The sequence below is a fragment of the Falco punctatus genome (assembly GCF_963210335.1).
Source record: "Falco punctatus genome assembly, chromosome: 7".
In the NCBI taxonomy this organism is placed as follows: Eukaryota; Metazoa; Chordata; class Aves; order Falconiformes; family Falconidae; genus Falco; species Falco punctatus.
The window spans coordinates 55,949,056-55,969,447 of NC_137587.1; the positions used below are offsets into that span (position 1 = coordinate 55,949,056).

General features: G+C 38.8%; 1 protein-coding gene across 3 annotated transcripts in view; it reads left to right on the forward strand.

Annotated features, from left to right (window-relative positions):
• The window catches only part of WDR72 (WD repeat domain 72), a 123,235-nt gene extending 103,229 nt beyond the window's left edge, over window positions 1-20,006 (forward strand). For 2 of the 3 annotated variants that reach the window (XM_080396621.1, XM_080396622.1), the window contains 2 exons: window positions 8,728-8,826; window positions 14,587-20,006. In XM_080396621.1, the coding sequence (XP_080252747.1) occupies window positions 8,728-8,826; window positions 14,587-14,642 (155 nt within the window). In that variant the 3' untranslated portion in view covers window positions 14,643-20,006. Of the gene's footprint in view, window positions 1-8,727; window positions 13,283-14,586 lie in introns of those variants that run through there. The other variant, XM_080396620.1, reaches the window with a different exon arrangement.
• The last annotated feature ends 386 nt before the right edge of the window (window positions 20,007-20,392 follow it).

The window sequence follows — 20,392 nt, forward strand, 5'->3', positions numbered from 1 at the left end:
TCTCTGTCTATCTGAATTTGGAGAGCTATAGTGGAAGTCTGTATTTTCAGTCCTTTAAAAATACAATTTATAAGCTTACATCTATTGCAGTCTGTTGCGCTCTGTGGAGGTGAGGAATTGCATTGACCTGCACCTCACCTTGTTTTAACGTAAAACCCGGTATACTGGTAACTTACTTTTTCATTGTACTAGATTGAATATTGTTGTGTGTTTTGTTGGGTTTTTGTTGTTTGGTTTGTGGTTTTTTTTTTGGGGGGGGTGTGTGGCAGCAGCTTTAATTTTATTCATGTCTTTTTTCCTAGGAGCTGTTAACATGACCAGATTCCTAGCCTCAAAACTTGCCAACCAGAGCATTATTTAGTTTTATAATCCTGAAGTTGCATAAAAATTAAATGTTCTAATGAGTTTTTCCTGCATCTGTTAACGGTATCCATGCAACACAACAAACTCCACTCCTCAGCCTCGCTGCTTCTCTCTTTTCTTTTTCTTCTCTTCTCTCCTTTTTCTTTTCTCTTCTTTCTTCTTTCTCTGTCGGGTAGTGCTCCGATTTGTCCTAGTGACACAGGGCTGCCAGCAGGAAAGCAAGCGTAGTTAATGCTCAGCTGCTCAAACCAGTCAAGCAAGCTAGCAAGTCCCAGCTGTGCTACTTGATGTTTTTTGATTGCACCTAGTCCTCAATCTGTGAACTGTTTTCTGGACTTAGATTCATCAAGCTCTGCCGCTTTAAAAACTCATGCAGGCAGGCATCCTAGGATATGCCATTATAAGCTGCTGCCAGGGGATCTTCTAGGAGATAAATGGAATCTGTGTGAAGTAAATTAGTGTGAACCAGTCAATCTGTGTGTCAGCCTTGAGCCACATCCATGGGTAACTAGCTTGCTGACTGAAAAGCCCACTGTCTTTTGCCGATCAGAGGTCTCAGCCACCAGGAAGCAGTCCTATACAACATTAGTTTCTTGGAATAATGCCTGTTTGACCAGCTAGTGAAACTCTTCAGTATACAGTACTGTCCTGCCTGAGTTTACTTATTGCTTACAATTGAACTGAAAATCTTTTAAAGTCAGATAACATTTTAACAGTAGGGAGCATCACAGAAATGTCTTGGAAATAAGTACTTCCACTTTCATACAGCAGCCATTCAGCAGAGTCCTGCTGTGCTGCAGTTGGCTTTACCTCCCTATCGGTAATACATCTTCAAGACTATAATGCAAAAGAATAACAATAATCTGGGTAGAAGAGGTTAATAAAGAGGCTCTGTGTATATTTTTTTTTCCATGGATTAAGCTATTTGGGCAGCTTTGATCGAGAGAAGGGAAGAGTATGCAAGCTATAATGTCCACGTTATGCACAGGGTTATGTCAGCAGCATAACCATGCTGCACACTTCCGTTTCATTTTATTTTCAAAAGCAAGTTCAGGCAATCTACAGCTAGAATTCCTCTGTAGAAATGGACTGAACCATAATCCTCTGAAAATTCCCAGATTAATGTTTTTAGACTTGAATACCAAATGAATCTACTGTCATGAAAATAATAATGCCGGTACTGTCAATAATGCAATTTTTAACACATGCAATATTTCTTTATTTGTTTGTTGGTCTTATAGAAGCTACTGATACCCCAATAGGCAGTCATATCTGCAATATGTACGCTCCTACACCATTGATCTAACACGCAGAAACCAGGGGGAATCTTGCTATTTATTTTTAGAAGATTGGACAGGTGAGGAGATGCTATATACTTTAATTAAAAAAAGAAACTAATCGTCTAGTAACTACCAGAACTGAATTTGGCTGCCTTTACTAATTCCTGTAGAAATTGTTTTGCTATCGCCTCCCAATTGCTGGTTGAAAAAAAAAAAAAAAGAATAATGAGAGAGGGATAAATAATGTTGATCAACTGTGATCAAATAATTCAGTCATGCCAGATTTGGGTAAAATGTGCACTACCGCGCATTTAGGGAAATTGGGAAAAAGAAATTCGGGCTTTCTAGGCAGAGAGGACATTAAGAAGAAAAAGCAGTGTATAGTGATAGAAGAATTAATTAAAGACCATTTGGGGTTATATTTTCCTTTTTTAAAATCCTCCTGACTTTTACAGAAGCATACGCTTCAGAGCTGTGCAGTAAACCATGTGTGGGATTTTATGAGAAAGTATTTTATTTCTTGCAGCAGAACCCACTGAGACAAATTTAACTAGTTAGGCGTTTTATTATATATACTACACAGAATACATGGACAGATTCTGGTATAAATCACAACTAAGATCAAGACAACTGCTTTAAAATTGAGTGAATGTTTCATTGCACTAATGAAACAAAAATGTGATGTCCTTTGAGAGCATAATTTGTTACATGCCATTATATTTTAGTTGAGAGAAGTGGGGAAGTCCCTCTGGGTGAATAAAACTTCAAGGTATATTGGGAAAAGAATCACTGAAAATTTCAGATTTCCTGTCTGGAGTAATGCTGTCCTCAAAGATAAGGGTGGGGAGGAAAATGGAGTTTCAGGAGGTTTTTGGTTTAAAATATGTAGAAACCTTAAAAGAAACTTTACACTTAACAGAAGGAAAAAATGTCCTTCAGTTGCTATTCACTTGGCGAGTGGAATGAGCTTTGTTTGCACATGACTGTGCACAGTGCAAGAGCAAGCTCAGGCTTCCCCAGGTGCGTGGGTTGGTATTTCTGCAAACTGAGCTCTGCAATGTGATGTTAGGTCCTGCTTCTGCATTCACTGTAGTGGATTTAAATTGCTGTAGCTTCCAGTTTGGCTGGAACAGGGTCATAGAATCACTTGCTCCATACTGGCTTATTTCAAGGACAGTTCCAACTTCCATATGTTGCAGCATTCACTTCAGAATAATAATGTGTTTCTCCAGGTTAATTTCTTAATCTCTCTTTTGAAAATCAAAATATAATGAAAACTGGGCCGGTGAGGTATTTAATCATCAGAAGATAACCAGGCATTCTCAATTAAATGACAACTACATACATCAGGGCAGGTTCTTTTAAACGACACTAAAAATTATGAAATGACCAGCAACTGATGTCTTCTGTCAGTGAGATGAATTAGTGGTTTATATGGCCTGAGAAATGGTGTGGAAAAAAAATAGGGTTCAATTCAATAAGGACGAGAGCAAGGATCTAGACTGAGGTAGGATTAATCTTCCACAAAGAGACAGGATGGGGAAGAAATAACAAGGCAACAGTTTCCCAGGAAAGAATCTGGATCACAAGCTGAGCGTGAGTCAACAGTGTTCACGCTGTGGCAACAAAGGCAAACGCCATAGCGGGCTCTGAAAACAGGAGCATCACCTGCGAAACCTGTGAAGTAATCCTGGCGCTGTACTCGGCACGGGTGCCACCAAGGGCACATCCCCAGCTGAGCTGATCCCTGCCTGCTGGCACGCTGCTCAGCGGAGAGCGCCGTCACCCAGCCGGCATGGTGGGCTGACTAGGGTAACTCCATCATTTGCCTTTTCTGTTTCTAGATGGTTGTGGTGAGCACTGATAATATTTCAGTTGCCATTTCGTGAATGTTTTCTGCATTTCCCATAATGTCAGTAAAATAACCGTATCCTTTCAGGTTGGCATAAAAATGCATGGATAAAGCTAAGTAGGATAGTAATCCTCACCCTGGAAAAGAGATGGTTGAAAGAGGATAAACCACAGGACTGTTCAGTCACAAGTGTCATGGAGAGAGTACGCAGGGCTTGTACACGTGCCTTTTCTCGTACAATAAATGTCACACTCGGCTAATGGGGACAGGCACAAACAAGAGGAGACGCCTACCTGTGTGGCAGCACATGGGGCTTGCCATCTTAAGGCAAGTTAGGGTGTAGGGTGTTAAGGATGTGAAAATTCTATGTGCTTAAGGGAAAATTGGAGAAGTTTGTGGAACAGAAATCTATCATGAGTTATTAAATATTAAAAAAAAAAAAAAAAAAGAAAAAAGTTCTGGAATTCCCCGAGTTTCAAATTGGAGTTTAAGAGAAAGTTCTAGTGAAGTATTAGTGTATGGTTGTTGGACTCTTACATTGATGATCTTTGGTCTCAGCAAGTACAGCAGTTCTTACGCTTTTTATGATATCTGTGAAACGTGCTTCTTAAAATAGTACTCAAAGCATTTATTGCTGAGCTCTCTTTCAAGCGTTTTAGGTATAGTAAGGTATGTGCCTGTAGATCCCATACATCCCAGAAGTGACACTGCAACATAATCGTTTTATCCATTTATGAAAAGAATACCAACATATTTTTTTTCCTTTACAGCTTTTTTCGTGCAGTTTTATTTAGATTCAGGTTGCTTTGTGGTTTTGTATTAGATCTGAAATATATTTATCACCTATGGCCTATCTTGCCTAATAATTTTGATTGAAAAATATTTTTTGTTGCCCTAGCTGCTGTTTTGAACGACAAGTAAGTTCTTGTTTTCTCCACAGACTGTCTGTAAGTTACTAATCCACCTTATCAATAACAAAGGCGTCTTGTCAGAAAATGCTGACAGGTTTAGTCACCTGCGTTACGCAAACTTCTTTCTCCAACGTGTCTGCCCTCTGAAAATTAGTATGCGGAGCAGGTTATTTAGACTTCAGTGTGTGATATTTCCAGAGTGGAACAAGGCTTTTCAGAGTTTAAACAGAACATGTATAAATAAACGATAGCGAGGAGTTGATGTTGTAATTAGTGGCTGGTGTACATTTGCGAAGAACAGCTTATCATTTAAGAGTTTGTTCACACAAAGACTCTTGTTTCATAGACCGATCACCAATCAGTCTGTGATCTCTTTTCAGAAATAGTTTATTTTTGTGGAATTTGAAATATTTTGAAACTATTTACATGTTTAATTGAATACTATGATCTTATGACATTCTTTTACTATCCTAAATTCTATACCTATTTTTTTAAATGTCTTTTTCGGTTTCAATAATGTAAGAGAATGGGTATCAAGTTTGACAAACAACTCTTCAGAGCTTATTACGATGTATCAGAAAAAAATTCCACAATTCTCAAGATTGGTCCTGTACAATAAAGATTTATGTAATTTTTATATGCTAAGTTCAAGGTCATTTGCCTCAATGAAACCTGCCCTTTTACCTTACTTGCATGCTAGCAAAGGAAATCTCTACTGTCCATGTAATAATTTAAATTACATTGGCCTGAATAGAAAGAAAATATCATTGGAGTTATTGTATCAGAAGTTGTTGTTTCCCAACTTCTTCTCTGACTTGTAGATTTGGGGCTCATTTCTACCCCAGTCATTTACATCACTTTGGCTACACAAATTATCTTTCAAATGGAAGCAAAAGTAATTTTAAGGTCCATTTAAACTGGAAGTGGGACAGAGTATCCTCAGAACGAAGAAAGATCATGCTGTTTATATTTAAATAACTTAAATTCCCTCAGCATCCTAGGTATAAACAAATCGGGACAATATTTCCCCTATTGACATTTGAACATAAAATCCTATTCCCCTAAGAGAAAACATAGTGAAGTAGGTGTCAGTGTTAAGATTGTTTGGGGGTTTTTTTCATGATTACATAATGCCATTTTTTACTTTCACTCTTTATTTGGGCCACACTGTTCTTCCCTTATTTATAACTTTTCAGTTCCCTTTGTTCTTTTACAGTATTTTTAAGGAACCTGCCCCTTCAAACTGAGCATATAGCGTGATGTTTTGAAAAAGAAAGACTGAAGGTCTCTGCCTAGCTCCCTGTCTGGCGCGCTGCGTGCACTCATTGTGTAACTTCATAAAGCGGGGTACTGCGAAGCTGATCTGCCCTGGTGCTGTCTGGGGAGCTGTGGGTACTTCTGAGGAAGTGACAAGGCGAAGATACGCATCCCTCGCACCAGTGACCCGATCCTAGCCTGTCCCAGCCTGTCTCCTGGTTTTGTGAAACAGCATTTTCCTTCCTTCACTTTTTCCTGCTGAACCTCACTCTGTGACAGCCTTTCTTGCGCTAGTTGTCTAGAGGTCTGCTTCTCTGTCCCTGGGAAAACCCTTTCTATCCATGCTTTCCACTCCCTTTAAACTGTTCCCGGTGACTCCTTGCCACCAACTATTTGTGCAAGTGTTTCATTGTCTTTTGTCATTTTTCAGCCATATCAGCTCTGCCTGTGATCCCTTTTTTTTCTTTTTTGTCTTTCTTGGCTTTCAGTGACTCCACCCCCCTTGAATCTCCCCAGCCTCTACTCAGGCGTATCGACTGGAGATCCTCCTGTTTTGTCCAAGGATCTTGCCAGCCTGTCTTAATTTCTTGTTCACTTCACACCTCCCTTCTGATGTATCTCCTCTGTGTATGGACCTGCTTCTAGCTGTCTTTTATTCATTATGTTCAGAGTTACTCCTCAGCTGAATCCGTACCTTCCCTAAAAACACTGCTCCGCTCTGCTTTGTCGTAAAATCAAGCAGGTCACTTTAAATTACATGACTTAATGCTGACGTGTTCTGGGACAGATGGAGAGCACCTGAACAGTTTGTCCTACTCCCATTCAAGATCAGATAGAGCACAGACTTCCAGCAAGGGAAGTACCTGCGACCTCCCGAGTGCGGGTGATGCTTGGTGTTGTGAAAGTGTCCCCACTCCTGGGTTCACTGTGAGAATTCTTTATTGGGTGAAAATACACCCTTCATTTTGGATGGCTGATTCTGAATTTTTGGGCACTGCTATGTTTTTTAGAGAGGACAGCTCCTGTGGTTTCTGTCTTTCTCTGCAAAGGCATAGCTGTACCTTTCGTTTTCTCCCTTTTATCACAACATACTCTGTTAGAAATTTTCCTGTTGTTCTTCTTCAGAGTAGTTTTGACTTTTAAATTCATGCAGCTGTAATGACTCAATCTATCACTCAGCACAGTGGATCCAACCGCTTAGTGGGAAGAACTGTTTCAGAAAGAATGTTGTAATAAATTTGGCACAAAACAATGTTTTAAAGAATATAACGTACACACTTGTATTTTCCAGTTTTTCTTTTTTGAAGTGGGAATCCTGGCCTTCAGTTTGTATATTTGAAAATTATTTAAATGTTGTGAAAATCGGAGAAAAACACAGATTTCTTTGAAAACATTTCTTCCTGCACGTATTGTAGCGTTTTCATGCGTGAACATGAACATTTGCTATTTATTGTAAGTTGTTCGTCCGTGTCAACTCAGCTCATGCAGATTATCATGTCAGCGTTTCCTTGGCAGAGACAAGGACTAAAATTCCTCTTCATGTGGATAAGATGACCATTGATACAAGTCCACTGGCTTTTTGTGAGGTCAGAAATTTAAGTGTTCCTGCTCTACCTGAGCAGGGTTTTATATACTAGTTAGTCGCCATCCAAGGCAGATTTTTTAAGCACAATGTACTGCTTTTTTTTCAGGTGAAATGCATGGTGTCATTATCATAGATTTTATTATTTATTAGATTTTAATATTGCATTTTCAAGGATCTAATCCCCCAACTGTATTGAAGCCCTGATTGCTTCAAACGGACTCTGTGTAGATGCAAGAGTCAAGAATGATGGAACCTTTTGGCGACCTGGGATCAATAGCTGCAAACCGATGGAAAGCGCAGAGCACTGGAGTGGAATATGTGTCTTTTGAGCTCTTCCTGTCTGAATAATGCCCTGAGGCCTTGCTGATTCACTCATAGTTCTGGAAAATTTAAATGGGTGTTTAAGTTCAGTAATCCTTCAGCAAATATTCATCTATTAAAAAAAAAAAAAAAAAAAAAAAAAAGAACCCATCAAAAGTTATAAGGGAACAAATTTCTTATTTGGAAAACAGGACAAAACTACGCTGAGATTGTGTCTAGCCATTAGTATCCCCATCCATATAGAAGTTTGGAGCCTTGCTTAGTTTTCTAGATATTGGAAAAAAATTTAGTATTTTCTAGTGACCACTATTTTCTTAAGAAATGGGATCATCTGGGAGCTTTAACGGCACTGAAAAATTGAGATCTCTTCTTTACTGTGCTATTATGTTTTATATTGTTTAAGAATTCTACTTTATCTTCAAGCTGTATTTGTGGCTCCATATGGAGATATGGAGCAGAAGAGAGGGATAGGGCATTGACAAGGGAAATACGTCTCTTCTGTTCAAGGAAAACTTCTGTGGGATTTGTTCAAAAGCCAAGGGAATTAAAAAGTCATACACAGACCATTGTTTCCATGAAAATATTTTCCTGCTCTGAAATGAAAATGTTTTGAGCAATTAAGTAAAAGAAGAAATCAAATTTGGTAATCTCTAAACTGCAGCTCAGTCTGGTTTTTACTGCACTTTGGAATATCAATATTTTTATTACACATTCTTGTTTGTTATATACAACGTACTTTCATCTTAAAATGAACACCATTTCTCTCCCTAGTGAATGACTCTAGTAATTACAAAACCACCTAATTGATCTTTTGTATTGTTTACTGGCTTCTTTGGTGAAACAGACAAGCACTTTTTTATGGCTTCTGAATTATTTTATTATTTTAGAATTCTATGAGAAAAACCTGGGTTTTAACTTGAAAAGGATCACCTTTAAGCTGACACCGCAAACTTCTCCCTGAATGAATTCTTGTCTATAGATTTTTCAGCTGTGCTATGTTGCATAGAAGTACTTTGAGTTTCTGTTTTATTTCAGTCTGTTATTCGTGTTTACAAATTATGTCTTCAGCAGTGAAAGCACTGCAGAAAGTCAAGGGGTGTTTGTTTCTGAATACATTACATTTCTCCCTCCCCCTGTTTTTGTTCTTTATTGCTCCAGTCAGTGCGCCGAAGCATGAAAGGAGCTCCACCTCGGCAAACTTCCAAGACGTGGAGGATGCGCCTGACAGATGTGTCCTGGAAGAGCCTGAGAGTCCAGGTGAGAGGCATTTAAAGACAGTCACCAAGTATCAAGCGATAAATCTGACACAGCTTTTGGGTCTGTAAAAAAGGCACATTGTAATGCTGTTTCCTTTTTAGCAGCTGCAATGTCAAATTAATGGTCACCTCCAGGGGTCACAGTGTGGAGCTGTTATCCTTTTCTCTTTCATCAAGAATTCAGGTCTTAGAAAGGATAAAGGCTTTATGACCAAAAAGAAAGCTGACACTACTAGTTCATTATAATTAGTTTTGGACTACAGTGCTTACTTAATATATGTACAATGTCTGACCCTTGAAGGTAGCATGAGATTATGAAAAATTAGAAGGACCGCATATACTGCAGTTGAATGTAGCGGCGGACATTCAAACGCCGTATCTCTGGAGGAAAGCAAATTGGTGGCGTTAAATAGCTTGATTCTTTTCTTTAAATCAGCTCAGAATCATTATTTCATTTTAATGGCTCTTAACATTGATTCAGCTAAATACAGGAACATCCATAAAGTGCATCCTTTTTGGTGACTAAAAGATTTATCTTCATGTAGTTTCATTATCTTTCTCGTTATGGAACATCTACAAAATTTATTAGATTAATCCCAAAGGGAAACAATTAAATATAAAGTGTATCGAGTCACAGCTGATTAAAAACACTGTGTGACTAAATACTAAGATCTTTTAAGCAAACTCTGAGCTTGACCCACATACACCATATACGTAACCTGCATGTAGTCCTCATTAGTGAAAGAGTTAAACATCTTTCTTCACTTGATATTTTCCTTCCCCGCCTTATCTGGTTCCTGCGTACCCTCTTGCATCTTTGTGTGCTGATCCGTGTATCATATTTTTGATTCATCGTCTCTGCGGCCTGTCAGCTTAGTTAAGAGATTTCCAAATCTTGCAGCCTGTGCTGACAGGGGGCAGCTGCCAACAGTCCCCTGATCCTTCCCCAAGGAACGCTGCTGAGATTTAATTTTCAGTCAAAGGGTGCAGTCTGAAATCCATGTCAGGTCCCCTAAGTCATCTCAGAACCCAGATAGGACCCATGTCTGGGGGATTATATTTCAGCACGCTCCACTCCTCCAGGATTCCTTGGGAGTTCAACCGCTGTGATATACCGGATTCAAACTACGTTCTCTTTTCATCTTTTCCACGGAAATGAGCACCAGTATATGTTAGAATAATTGAAAGCAATGAATTGTAAATCTGTACTCGTTTGAAAGCCACCTAGGCTTGACTCGAGCTGTACAGCAGAAACTAGTGTGAGATTTAGAAAGAAATAGATAATCTACTCAGGAAGGGGTCGGGTTTGATCCACAGTGCACCTATGGTCGGTGGTGCGTCGCACCTCCTTCGGAAACTGTCTGTGGTCCCTTCAGCAACCATTATGGGCAAAAATGTGGATTGTCCCAGTTCTGATCTGTTCTGAAGTGAGAAAGAGTTAAAACAAGGCGGCACTAAAGTGTTCAGGTGGGAATGAATGTACCTTAAAGACAGCATTAATTTTAACCTTAAATTAATTCTATGTGGCCAAGCGTACACATTTGGACAGGAACGTGAATTTCCAATTCTGCGCTCTGCATGTCTGTATGAAGTAATGGAAAGAATAAAAGCCTGTCAGGAGGTGAATATTGACTGGCAAAAATACATGTTGATAAAGCATCTAAACTTAAAAACTGAGTTCCATTCGGTCCATCTGACATCATTAAACTAGTAATAAACAATGAATTACTCTGGCTTTTGTTTCTGTCCATTCCTGCATTTTAAGACATCTTGTCTTATAGGTCTGAAAACCTCAGGAGATTTCACTACTGGTCTCACTGCTTTCCACTGAGAATTTGTGGCTTGGTTGTCATGGAGACATCGTATTTCTCCAAGAATTGCTCATATTGATCCGTGGACAGGCGTAAATGGCCAGGCGAATGTGAGGAGTAAAGGGGGTTGGGCAGTACTATAAAATGACCAGAGGTTATGGGTCGGAAATAAGCTCATAGCAAACACTTAGGTAAAGAGAAAGAAACAGTTTCATTTTGTTTCAGGATTTCGTTTTTGCACTTTATGCCATTGTCTTCTTTCACTATAGACTGAAAGAAACTTGTTAGTCACTTGTCATGTCAGATCTTTGGTGCTTGTCCTGACACAGCTGTCAGCCTTCCAGCTCTGTGCAGTTCAGGGACACACAACAAAGAGCTAGGAACATGAATTATTTATTGCTCCTTGTGCGGATGAAATTCTGTGATAAGAAATTAAGACACTTCTGACAGAAGTGTTTGTTTGAAAGGAAAGATTTGGTAACACAATACATTTACTTAAAACTTACCATTTACTTTTAGTAGCAAGCATTGAAACAACAATATGACATTCAGTTGGCTATGATTTTCTCTAGTGTTTCTCAGGTGTTTGAACTTTGCATCGTATCTCGGAATCTGAGAGTGCCTGGGAGGTCAGCATTGACTTTAGAATGTATTGCACATATTCAAAGTCTGGGCAAACTTACAAACTTCATTTAAAAGTTTTTATTTAAAAGTCTGTATGTGTGTTATGCAGAGTCTCTTGTGCTTCACTTACAATACATTGTCATGTATGCAAAACTGATGTTAAAAAATACATTGTTTTACTACCTCTTCGAATGAGGAAAAGGTGAAAATAGGACAACGTACCTGCAAGGGATTCCAGCGATTCCTAGAAAGGGTTCTTCATTACAACTACCGCAATCAGGCAGGCTGTAGAGCAGCCCTTAGCAGACATAGCTGTGCATTGTGTTTGCTAACGGTGCAAGGTGCAGTCTCTAACCTTGACATGAGACTGAGAGTTATTTTCAAAGTGATCTTAATTTTCTAAAACCACACAAATCTTACTCTGCTTATTTTACTCTCACGTTTTCTATGTGTCTGCACATGTTCCCACTGCTCTGGATGCGGGCCTCCAGCAATTGTAGAAAAAGGCATATACTTTACATGAATAGCAGGAATCCATTTGACTACCCAAGACACCAATCTGAGATTTACCTGTGATTTCTTGCGTTCAATGTGTGATCTGAACTACTGTCAGATAGGTAATGAAACCCCTCAGCCTGCACTTTTCTCTTGGATAATTCACAGTAAACACTTTTCACATGTGATGGACACAGGTAAATATCAGACTGCGTTTTCTTGTCTAAGTGAAATGGATTTTAGTTGCTCCCTTCATGTGCCTACAAGCTGCCATTATCTGTGATAGTGGCTCGTGTCTATTTTAGCCCACACACAGAGGAGATGCTGGGCTTCTCTCCCAGATGCCTAATAGTAGGTTTATCACTGCCATTTTCCCCACATGCTGAGGACTACTTCTGTTCAACATGCAAAGCCTTGGCTTTTCCAACTTGTCTCTGGTCTGGCCTTGAACATAATAATCAGATAAGAATTACAACAGCTTTTTGTAGAACTTGACTTTTAATCATATCAACCTCCCGTAAATAATTCACTATCCCTCAGAGTGCCTCTTTAATATAAATAAAGATTCCCAGCAGTGTTTTCCATTTTATCAGACAGATTTTCCACATGTAGGGAAACTGAGAAAGAGGCTGAAACTGAATGAACATGGATCTATGAGTTAGACTTAGGGGTCTGAGCTATTCACGTGAGTGTTCTTGTACAAACAATGGTGGAAAATTCACACCTCCAGAGGGCAGGTCCTCTTGTCCAAAGGGAGCTGCTTGAGATGGGTTTTAAGGGGATTGAAAATGCTCTGAAGTTTGTGAGTCAAAATCTGAGAGGATGGTAACAGAACTTGACACAGCTTGAGGTGTCTTACCTTTCAGAGGCGGTGCAGTCCCACCAGAGGGTTCTGCAAGTATAGCTTTTATGAGGAAAAGGACTGGATTTGAGCTGAAGTCACAAGAAACAATGTAGGCACAGATACTTCTTGCCTCTCCTTTACTCCAACAGAAATATTGTAGTTGACTAGGCATTAGACTATCACTTCACTTGGTACTAGAAGGAAATTGAGCCTCCCTAATGGAAGATTGAGATGGAAGCTGTAGATAGAAATTACAGAGTGTTTTCTGTCTTTTGGATGAAACCCATGTAAATGGTGAGAACCCTGTGAGCTTATGGCCTTGCGTAGCCAGAGAGCTCGACCCTGCCTGGGTAAGTTGGTCCCTTCCACAGCTCGTGGTTTCTCCCATCCCTTCACTCCAAAAATTGCTCATATTAAATTTTTCCCTCTTCATTTTTTGACTCTTCAGGACAGAATGTAATTCTGGGTGTATAACAGATACTAGTGAAAATCCAAGCAGTTTTCACCGTCTTGCTTAGTTGCTTGTCCTAGATAGGCCTTAGCGTAGAGATGGGAAAGATCTCTGCCTGCCCCTGAAGTACAGTCTGTGAGAGACACAACTGCAGCAAATAGACCTGGGAATGTGTCAAGAACAACAGATTGTTAGCCACAGTGTGCCTCAAAATACAGCACTAAAATTGCGAGTATCTCTGTCAGATACTCACCAGCTCCAAGTTCCATCCACTGAAGAGTATGTTATTTAAATCAGCACTCTGTCACCTATATGGCTGTTGATCAGTACGCAGAATGTAAAAGTAAATATTCAATAAATTTCTAAGTATGAAGCACCCTAGAAAAGCATGATTTTCTCTATTTTCATCATCACAAAAAGTAAGCAGCGGTAAATGAGGACTGATTCAGGAATGGAGCACTGGAAGTCGATGGTGATGATGATGATGATGTATGAAGAAGATACAATACATGGGCACCCCACTGGTCACAGACACTGACAGCCCTTACTGCTCAGCAACTGCGTATAAAATGCTAGTGCCTAGGAATTCTTCCAGAAAGAATTTCTCAAATTTCCAATGTAGGCACAGGTGAATCCGTAGGAATTTCACTGCAGCAGATGTAGTGCCGCATCTTGTCAGCATCCTGGGTTACTAGTAACATGACTCATGGGTTTTGCTTTGGTTTTTTAAAATAGTAAATCAAACTGTAAAACCAGAAGGCTACATGGTGGACATCAAGAAAATGTGTATCTCTGTGTCTAGGACACAGCTAGACGGAAAGATGATAGATAATGTGATAAATTTGCAAGATGTCTGTTAGACTGGGAAAAAAGAGTGTGTGCTGCTTTCTCAGCGTTCATGGACTCATGAAAGGTGCTGTACCTCTTTAAGCAGTGTTTCTAATACAAGTAATATTTAAAATTCAGATTGTATATATTACCATACATATGTCAAATAAGAAGTCATGAAGCTAAAAACTGATGATTGAGGGTGCTTTTATGTGGAATTCTAATAAGCCACGACAGAATTAAAATATAATACCTTATTTACTTCTCTGAACGGCTATTGTAGAATTATTTCTGCTGACAGAAAATTGTATTTGCAGAGAAAACATAAACAGTCTATTAACATAAAACAGAAATTATCTTTCTGTTGATCCACTGGAATGTTTTCCTTTAAAACAAAAAAAGGAAGAAGGAGAAGACTGTTCAGGGGAAAAGTTTTGAGGAACACCATACATTCTCTTGAGCTGTTTTGGGTTCCATATTGCCTCTTGGAGTACAGCAATTTATAATTTTAAACAGTCTTCTGGAGGTAATTTGTGTAATTTTTTAACAGTAGCATGTTGGTGCTGGAAGTTTTCATTCCATTACAAAATTATACATTTTACTACTCTACAGAAAAATGCTAAAATAACTTATTTTTAAAAAACAAAATCTTGCCTGTTACTTCAAACTGTAAAATCATTAAGCCAGATGAATACCTTTCTTTTCCAGATGACATGAAGCCACATCCCTGGATATCTAAGGTGTGCTCCTGTAAGGTGTGTTAGAAAAACCTGCATAGCCGAAAGAACTGGAAGATGCACAAGACCAGCCAAGAAATAGGATATATGTGGTGTGGCCATGAAACAGCCAGTTGTATTTATTATTGTGTACCTTTAACAATTCATTTTCAGAAGAAATACCTTCCGTAAGATCAACTTCGTTTTGCTGATTTATTGGCTTCAGTTCACACTTCCATTTCTAATGGATTTATATTTATTCAATTAAATTTAGATAGTTCTAACATAGAAAATATCAACTTTTTATTTTTAGATGCTTTTCACTGGTTTATGTAGTGATATCAAATCTTACAACTTTGATTGACCATAAAAGCTTTGCATCAATTTTAATATTCTTTTACATATACCAAGTTTAAATTTTTATCTCTCCTTGCTTCTGACTTTTGTTACCAATAACATTTTAACACTCAGCGAAACTAAATGTGCTTGAAATAATTAGAATGTTTGTTTGCATTTAAGGGAAGAATGCACATTTTGAAGTAAACATGGAATACTTAGAAACATCTAAAATACAAAGACCGTTCTGTGCACAGGAGAGCAAGGGAAGTTGATTATAAATCTGGTCATGTCTAGGATGTAAATTTTCCTCTTCTATAAAAACTGCCATCACCATCATCTGTAGAAATGCAGTACCAAAATGAAGTTGGAGAAGCCCATTGGAGTCCTCTTCTGAAATTATATACTTCATTGAATTTCTGTTTGTGCTCATTGGGAAAAGCAGCTATACATTTTTATCTTTAAAAAAAAAATATATGATTATGTTTGAAGAATATTTGCAGCTTATTAGACTCATTTATCACCTAACATGCTGGGGAATTTATGCTGGTTTGACAAATAACAGCCACTTAGAGCAGTAAGCTCACTTTTCGTAGTACCAACAGTCAGAGCACTAATGGAGTCAAAGGGACTTTTCTGGATCTGTGGTGGAAATCGTGGTGTGATGTTATCCTTCCTAATTGTCACGTAACTAGGAAAGTGAAGATTTCTTCAGTGAGGAAAGATCCTCTGGCAATGAATCTCTTTCTTGCTTGTGGGGAAAAGTCACGGCTGCAGGAGTGACAAACCAGGTTGCTGTTGCCCTACTGTGGCTTGAGACAGACATGAAATCTTCTTTCTTCTGCTTTTTTATATTCCTTGTGTCCGTATCCTTAAGTGCAGTGTATGGCAGTGAGGTCTTCGGAAACATTGAAAGGAAGGACCTGCAAATGCGGATTTCAGGTTTTATTCAATGAAATAATTCATTAAAATTAGTTGCAATCCAGAGAAGATATTTAACTTTACTTTTCCATAATTTTCAATAACATGCAGAAAAATGACATCTTTTTGCAGTAAAGTCGCTGTTTTTTACGCATCTGTTATTTTTCAGAAACAATTTTCCTTATTCTTAGAAGGCATTTTCCTATGTAAAACGTACCTTTTGTTTGTATTTGAGTTGTGGTAACCAAACAGTCTGGGTGTGGAGAGTTATGGCTTCATTGTACTGGATGTCTGGAGTAATTTCATTTACTTATTTAACTTGTACAACGCAACTGAGAGCAGAACGTGTCTTAAGCTGGCATACATCCTCTTCGAAACTTTGATCGTTCAATCAGAGATGCAAACATCAAGAAGGTAAAAATAAAATTGCAAATCTAACTACAGGAATTTGCTAACACTACAGGAACCTTGCAGACAGTAAAAGAAATGCCAAAGGATGGACCTTGCTGTCTCCTTTGGCACACGTCCTTGTCAACAGTCACCTCTAGTCTTCCACTGGCACTGAAAAGTCCATTTCCCTTCACAACAAACATTCCTGCTCTGTGTCAGCACCTGCTCACTTGGGCCTACACTGTTCTGAGTGCCAGGGGAACAAATCTCCTTAAAACTATTTCTAGTAGGTATTTTAAAACCTGATGTGTTCAGAGAGGTCTCATAGCTCAAGGAATTGGCGTTGTCCCTAACACCCAGCACTGCTATAGTAGCAATTACATTTGTGCAACACAATATTTGATTGCTTGTCTTTAATTCTGCAAAGCAGTGCACATCAGCAGGCTGCCAATACAGACAGCCCTTTGGAACGGTTTGTGCGGTGATGACTGGTGTTTGGCACATGCTTGTGCGTGCTTTGTGCTAATTATAATTACAGTATCAGTAAGGTAAGGCAAGAACTTTTTTTATTAGGTACATTTATTTCCCAGTAAAGCAAATATATTTCCCATGTGGTCTGGATGTCTTTCAAACAACCAACTTTACAGTATATGCTCAAGATGAACCCTTGCTTCGAACAATCTTTTTGCATCAAAGTGACAATTTTAGAGCCATATACAAAAATACAAATTAACCTCCTGCAATTGTTTCTTGTAAGTCATAATTGAAGAAGCATTTCTATACTAATGCAGTCTGATGTACCGCTGTATTCATGCTTATGGAGATTGATTTTACAACGAAGTTGCAGTAATTAAGAATATATTTTTCTATTGTATTACACTGAAGGAATCCTGTCAAAAGGAATAATATGTTAATATTTTAGAGTGGTTGTCTAAATTTTAGATATAGGGTAAAAAAATCATTAATACCTAAACCACTTAATGAACAAGATTTCCTTTTTTTTTATTTTCTTTATCCAGAAGTCACAGGGTCCAATAAACTGTGTGGCTCAAGTTGTGGTTTCGTAGCCGGGACAAATTCTCCCCACTCCAGCCATGTGCTTCTATGTCTCCTCACTTAGATTTGCACTAGTTCTTGTATGACCAGGCCACGTCAAGACAAGCACTGGCCTCGGTGCAAGGAGCAGAGGAGGAACAAGCAAGCAAGGGTAGGAGGAAGGCAGAGATACCATGTGGGTGTGGGACAACGTACACGTACATCAGTGTTATCTCAGCACGAAATTAGAATTTTAGGGTGCTATATGCAGGGATCTTTATTGAACACAGATTTACAGCTTTCAAATCCTATAGGCATCTTTTTACATTATCCACATAATTCTTTATATTATTAAAAAAAAAAAAAAAAAGGTTACTGATCCTTTAGTAGAAGCCCAAACCAAAACTCATTGACATCTCTTTGATTTGAGGGATAGTGAGTTTTCCAAATTACTCACACTTGCTAAATGGTCACTCACCTAGATTCCTGCCTGGGAACATCCCTAAACTTTGAGCTATTAATTTATGGCTCGAAATCTAAACATTATTTTTTGAAATCTCTTGTGATATCAGCATATTTTAAATCTGATCATTGATATTAACTGCTTCCAGTCTTGGGTTGCATTTTGTTAAGCAGTGCTCTTCTTCAGTCCAGTGAAAGATGTTCTGAAAGCAAGCTGGCACGGAACTTGAAATATACATATATGAGATTCAGTGTTTCTTTAAAAAAAAGAGATACTTTAACAAAATCACTGTATAACAGGGCTACGAGCTCCAGACAACCCCAGAAATCTAGCAGGGGAAACGATTTTGCAAGTGTGACTGAGGTGAAGTGTCGAAAATTCAGCAAAGAACAGGACAGGTTCAATATGCAGCGTTACCTCTTCCCAGGTTTTTACTCCTTTTGGAAGAGCGTGTTTGCTGAAGGCAGACTAGGGCCGTGAGTGAGCTCCAGCACCAATCTCAAAGTCATCGCGCCAGTGCTGAACAGCATTGCATGCAGATTCCTGATGGAGGGATCTGTGAAGACAGTCCTGCTTCTCACAGTGGATATTTCAGCTGAATTTTGCAGGCCATTCTTCTTGCATGAGAAAAGGATGCAGAGGGATTTCAAGGGCTGGTCTTCCCCTTTTTTCCTCCTCATAGGATACACAGTCTGAACTGCTAGGCACAGCTCTTCGAATTATTACTAGAGTTTGAGTTGGGTTATAATTTGAATTCATAGATCCCCAAAGTGAAAATTCATCAATCTTATTCTTGAAGAAGTAATACTGAACTCGGACGCAACATCAAATTCACACAATAAACCAGAATTGTCTTATTGGGGACCATGGGAAGTTTGTTTCTTGAATGACACCTGCTGGAAAGTCTAAAGTGTGTCTGCGAGCTGTGCTGCAGGACAGAGGCACGTCACAAAAAGACACCCTTCCCCACCTTCCAGTGAATCTGAGTGTCCTCGATGTGGTGTGATGGTGATGGGCAAGTACAAATACAGCCATCAAGGTGAAGCCATGCAAGTTGCTAAACAATATTAAACATTATGAAACTTAACAAACATCTGCAGTTTTGTATAGTGGACTGTGCATTTCATAAAATTCTTACACAGTACAGATTTGATTGCACCTACCTTTTTCTTTCATGTATTCTTAGAAACCTTAGCTTGAGAAGACAGCAGCCTGAATTTACATTGTGTCTTGCAAACATAGGGATAAAAGCTGGTTTTCTTCTTCTGGCAATACCCTCAACAAGGTAACTGTGAAAAATAGCATCACTGGAGTAATTAGTATGTGTCATTTCATAATATACATTACTCCCTCTCTTTGTACAGTAACTGGGAGATTTTTTTTAATATATTTTTTTTTACTGTTTGAAAGCTCGATATTCAGCAGAAAAAACATAAACAATACCCAGCACCAGCAAAATAATAATATTTTCCTTACTTATTCTCAAATTGTATTTAAATAATGCGTAAATTTCTTGATAATAAGGTCCTGGGGAAATTGATCTCTAAATCATTAATGATTTTCCACACAGAAACTGAGGGTAACAAGCAATTCTGTTCAGTTTCAGAACTTTATTTTCTGTAATCACACTGGCAAACAGACCTACAGCCCTGCCCAGCAAATGCAACATACCCGTTTTTGTTTGGTTTGGTTTATAGTCTTCCTGCCATGTAGATGGCAGCAGCACTCAAGCCTTGAAATTCACTCCAGCCTTTTCTTGAGTTTATTCCAAAACACCATGTTTAAAAATATTATTGTTGAGAATGGACTGAAAGCATGATTACTTTGAAGATGGATATCAGCTTAGTTACATATAGCTTTAAAGAAGCCTTGACTTCATAATACCAGAATTTAAAAGGTGATGTGTCTTGTAGGTCTGTATGAACATAGTTGCCGCTGCTTAGTTTTTTGTACATTATGATGTATTTTCTTTCTGTAAATTAAATTGCTAGTATTTTTTCTACAGCACTAAGTTTCAGAACACACAGGGTGTTTCTGAAAGTTCAAAAATGTTAAAATTTATTAGGATAGTCCCCACATTTATTTCCTTGCAGAATGTGAAGGAGCTATCAGGTGCTTGGGCAGCAAAGCTGGTGACACTGGGCATGCTTGTCAACAGTACAAAGAGGAAGGACAGAGGTAGTGGGATGCATAGTGTAGGATTTTGTGCTATGGGCTCTACTAACTGCGGTGCTTGATAAAAGATATCATGAATTATCCGGGGGGAGGGGGGAACAGGAAAAAAAAAAAAAAAAACATTTTGAAGGTCCAAATGTCTTTAGCTTGGCATAGCGTGGAATTGTGTGCACTCTGACATTTACTTTGGCTAAGAAGTAGAGAGAGGTTTTGAAAAAGAAGCAGCAAAACTGAGACCTGGAATCAAAGCTGTCAGGCAGCCTCGGTCTCTGCAGCATCAGCTGAAACCTCGGGAAGGCTTTGTGGGATCATCTCCAGGCCCTGGGATATGAAAGCAGGTGTTACACGTGTGACTGCACAGAGGAAGAAACTAGCACCAAAAAGCATAATGATGGTGGTTCTTTGAACTAGGAAGTACTGTTTAAATGCTGGAGGCAAATGGCAGTGTTTCAATAAGCTGTCAAACGAAGTAGATCAG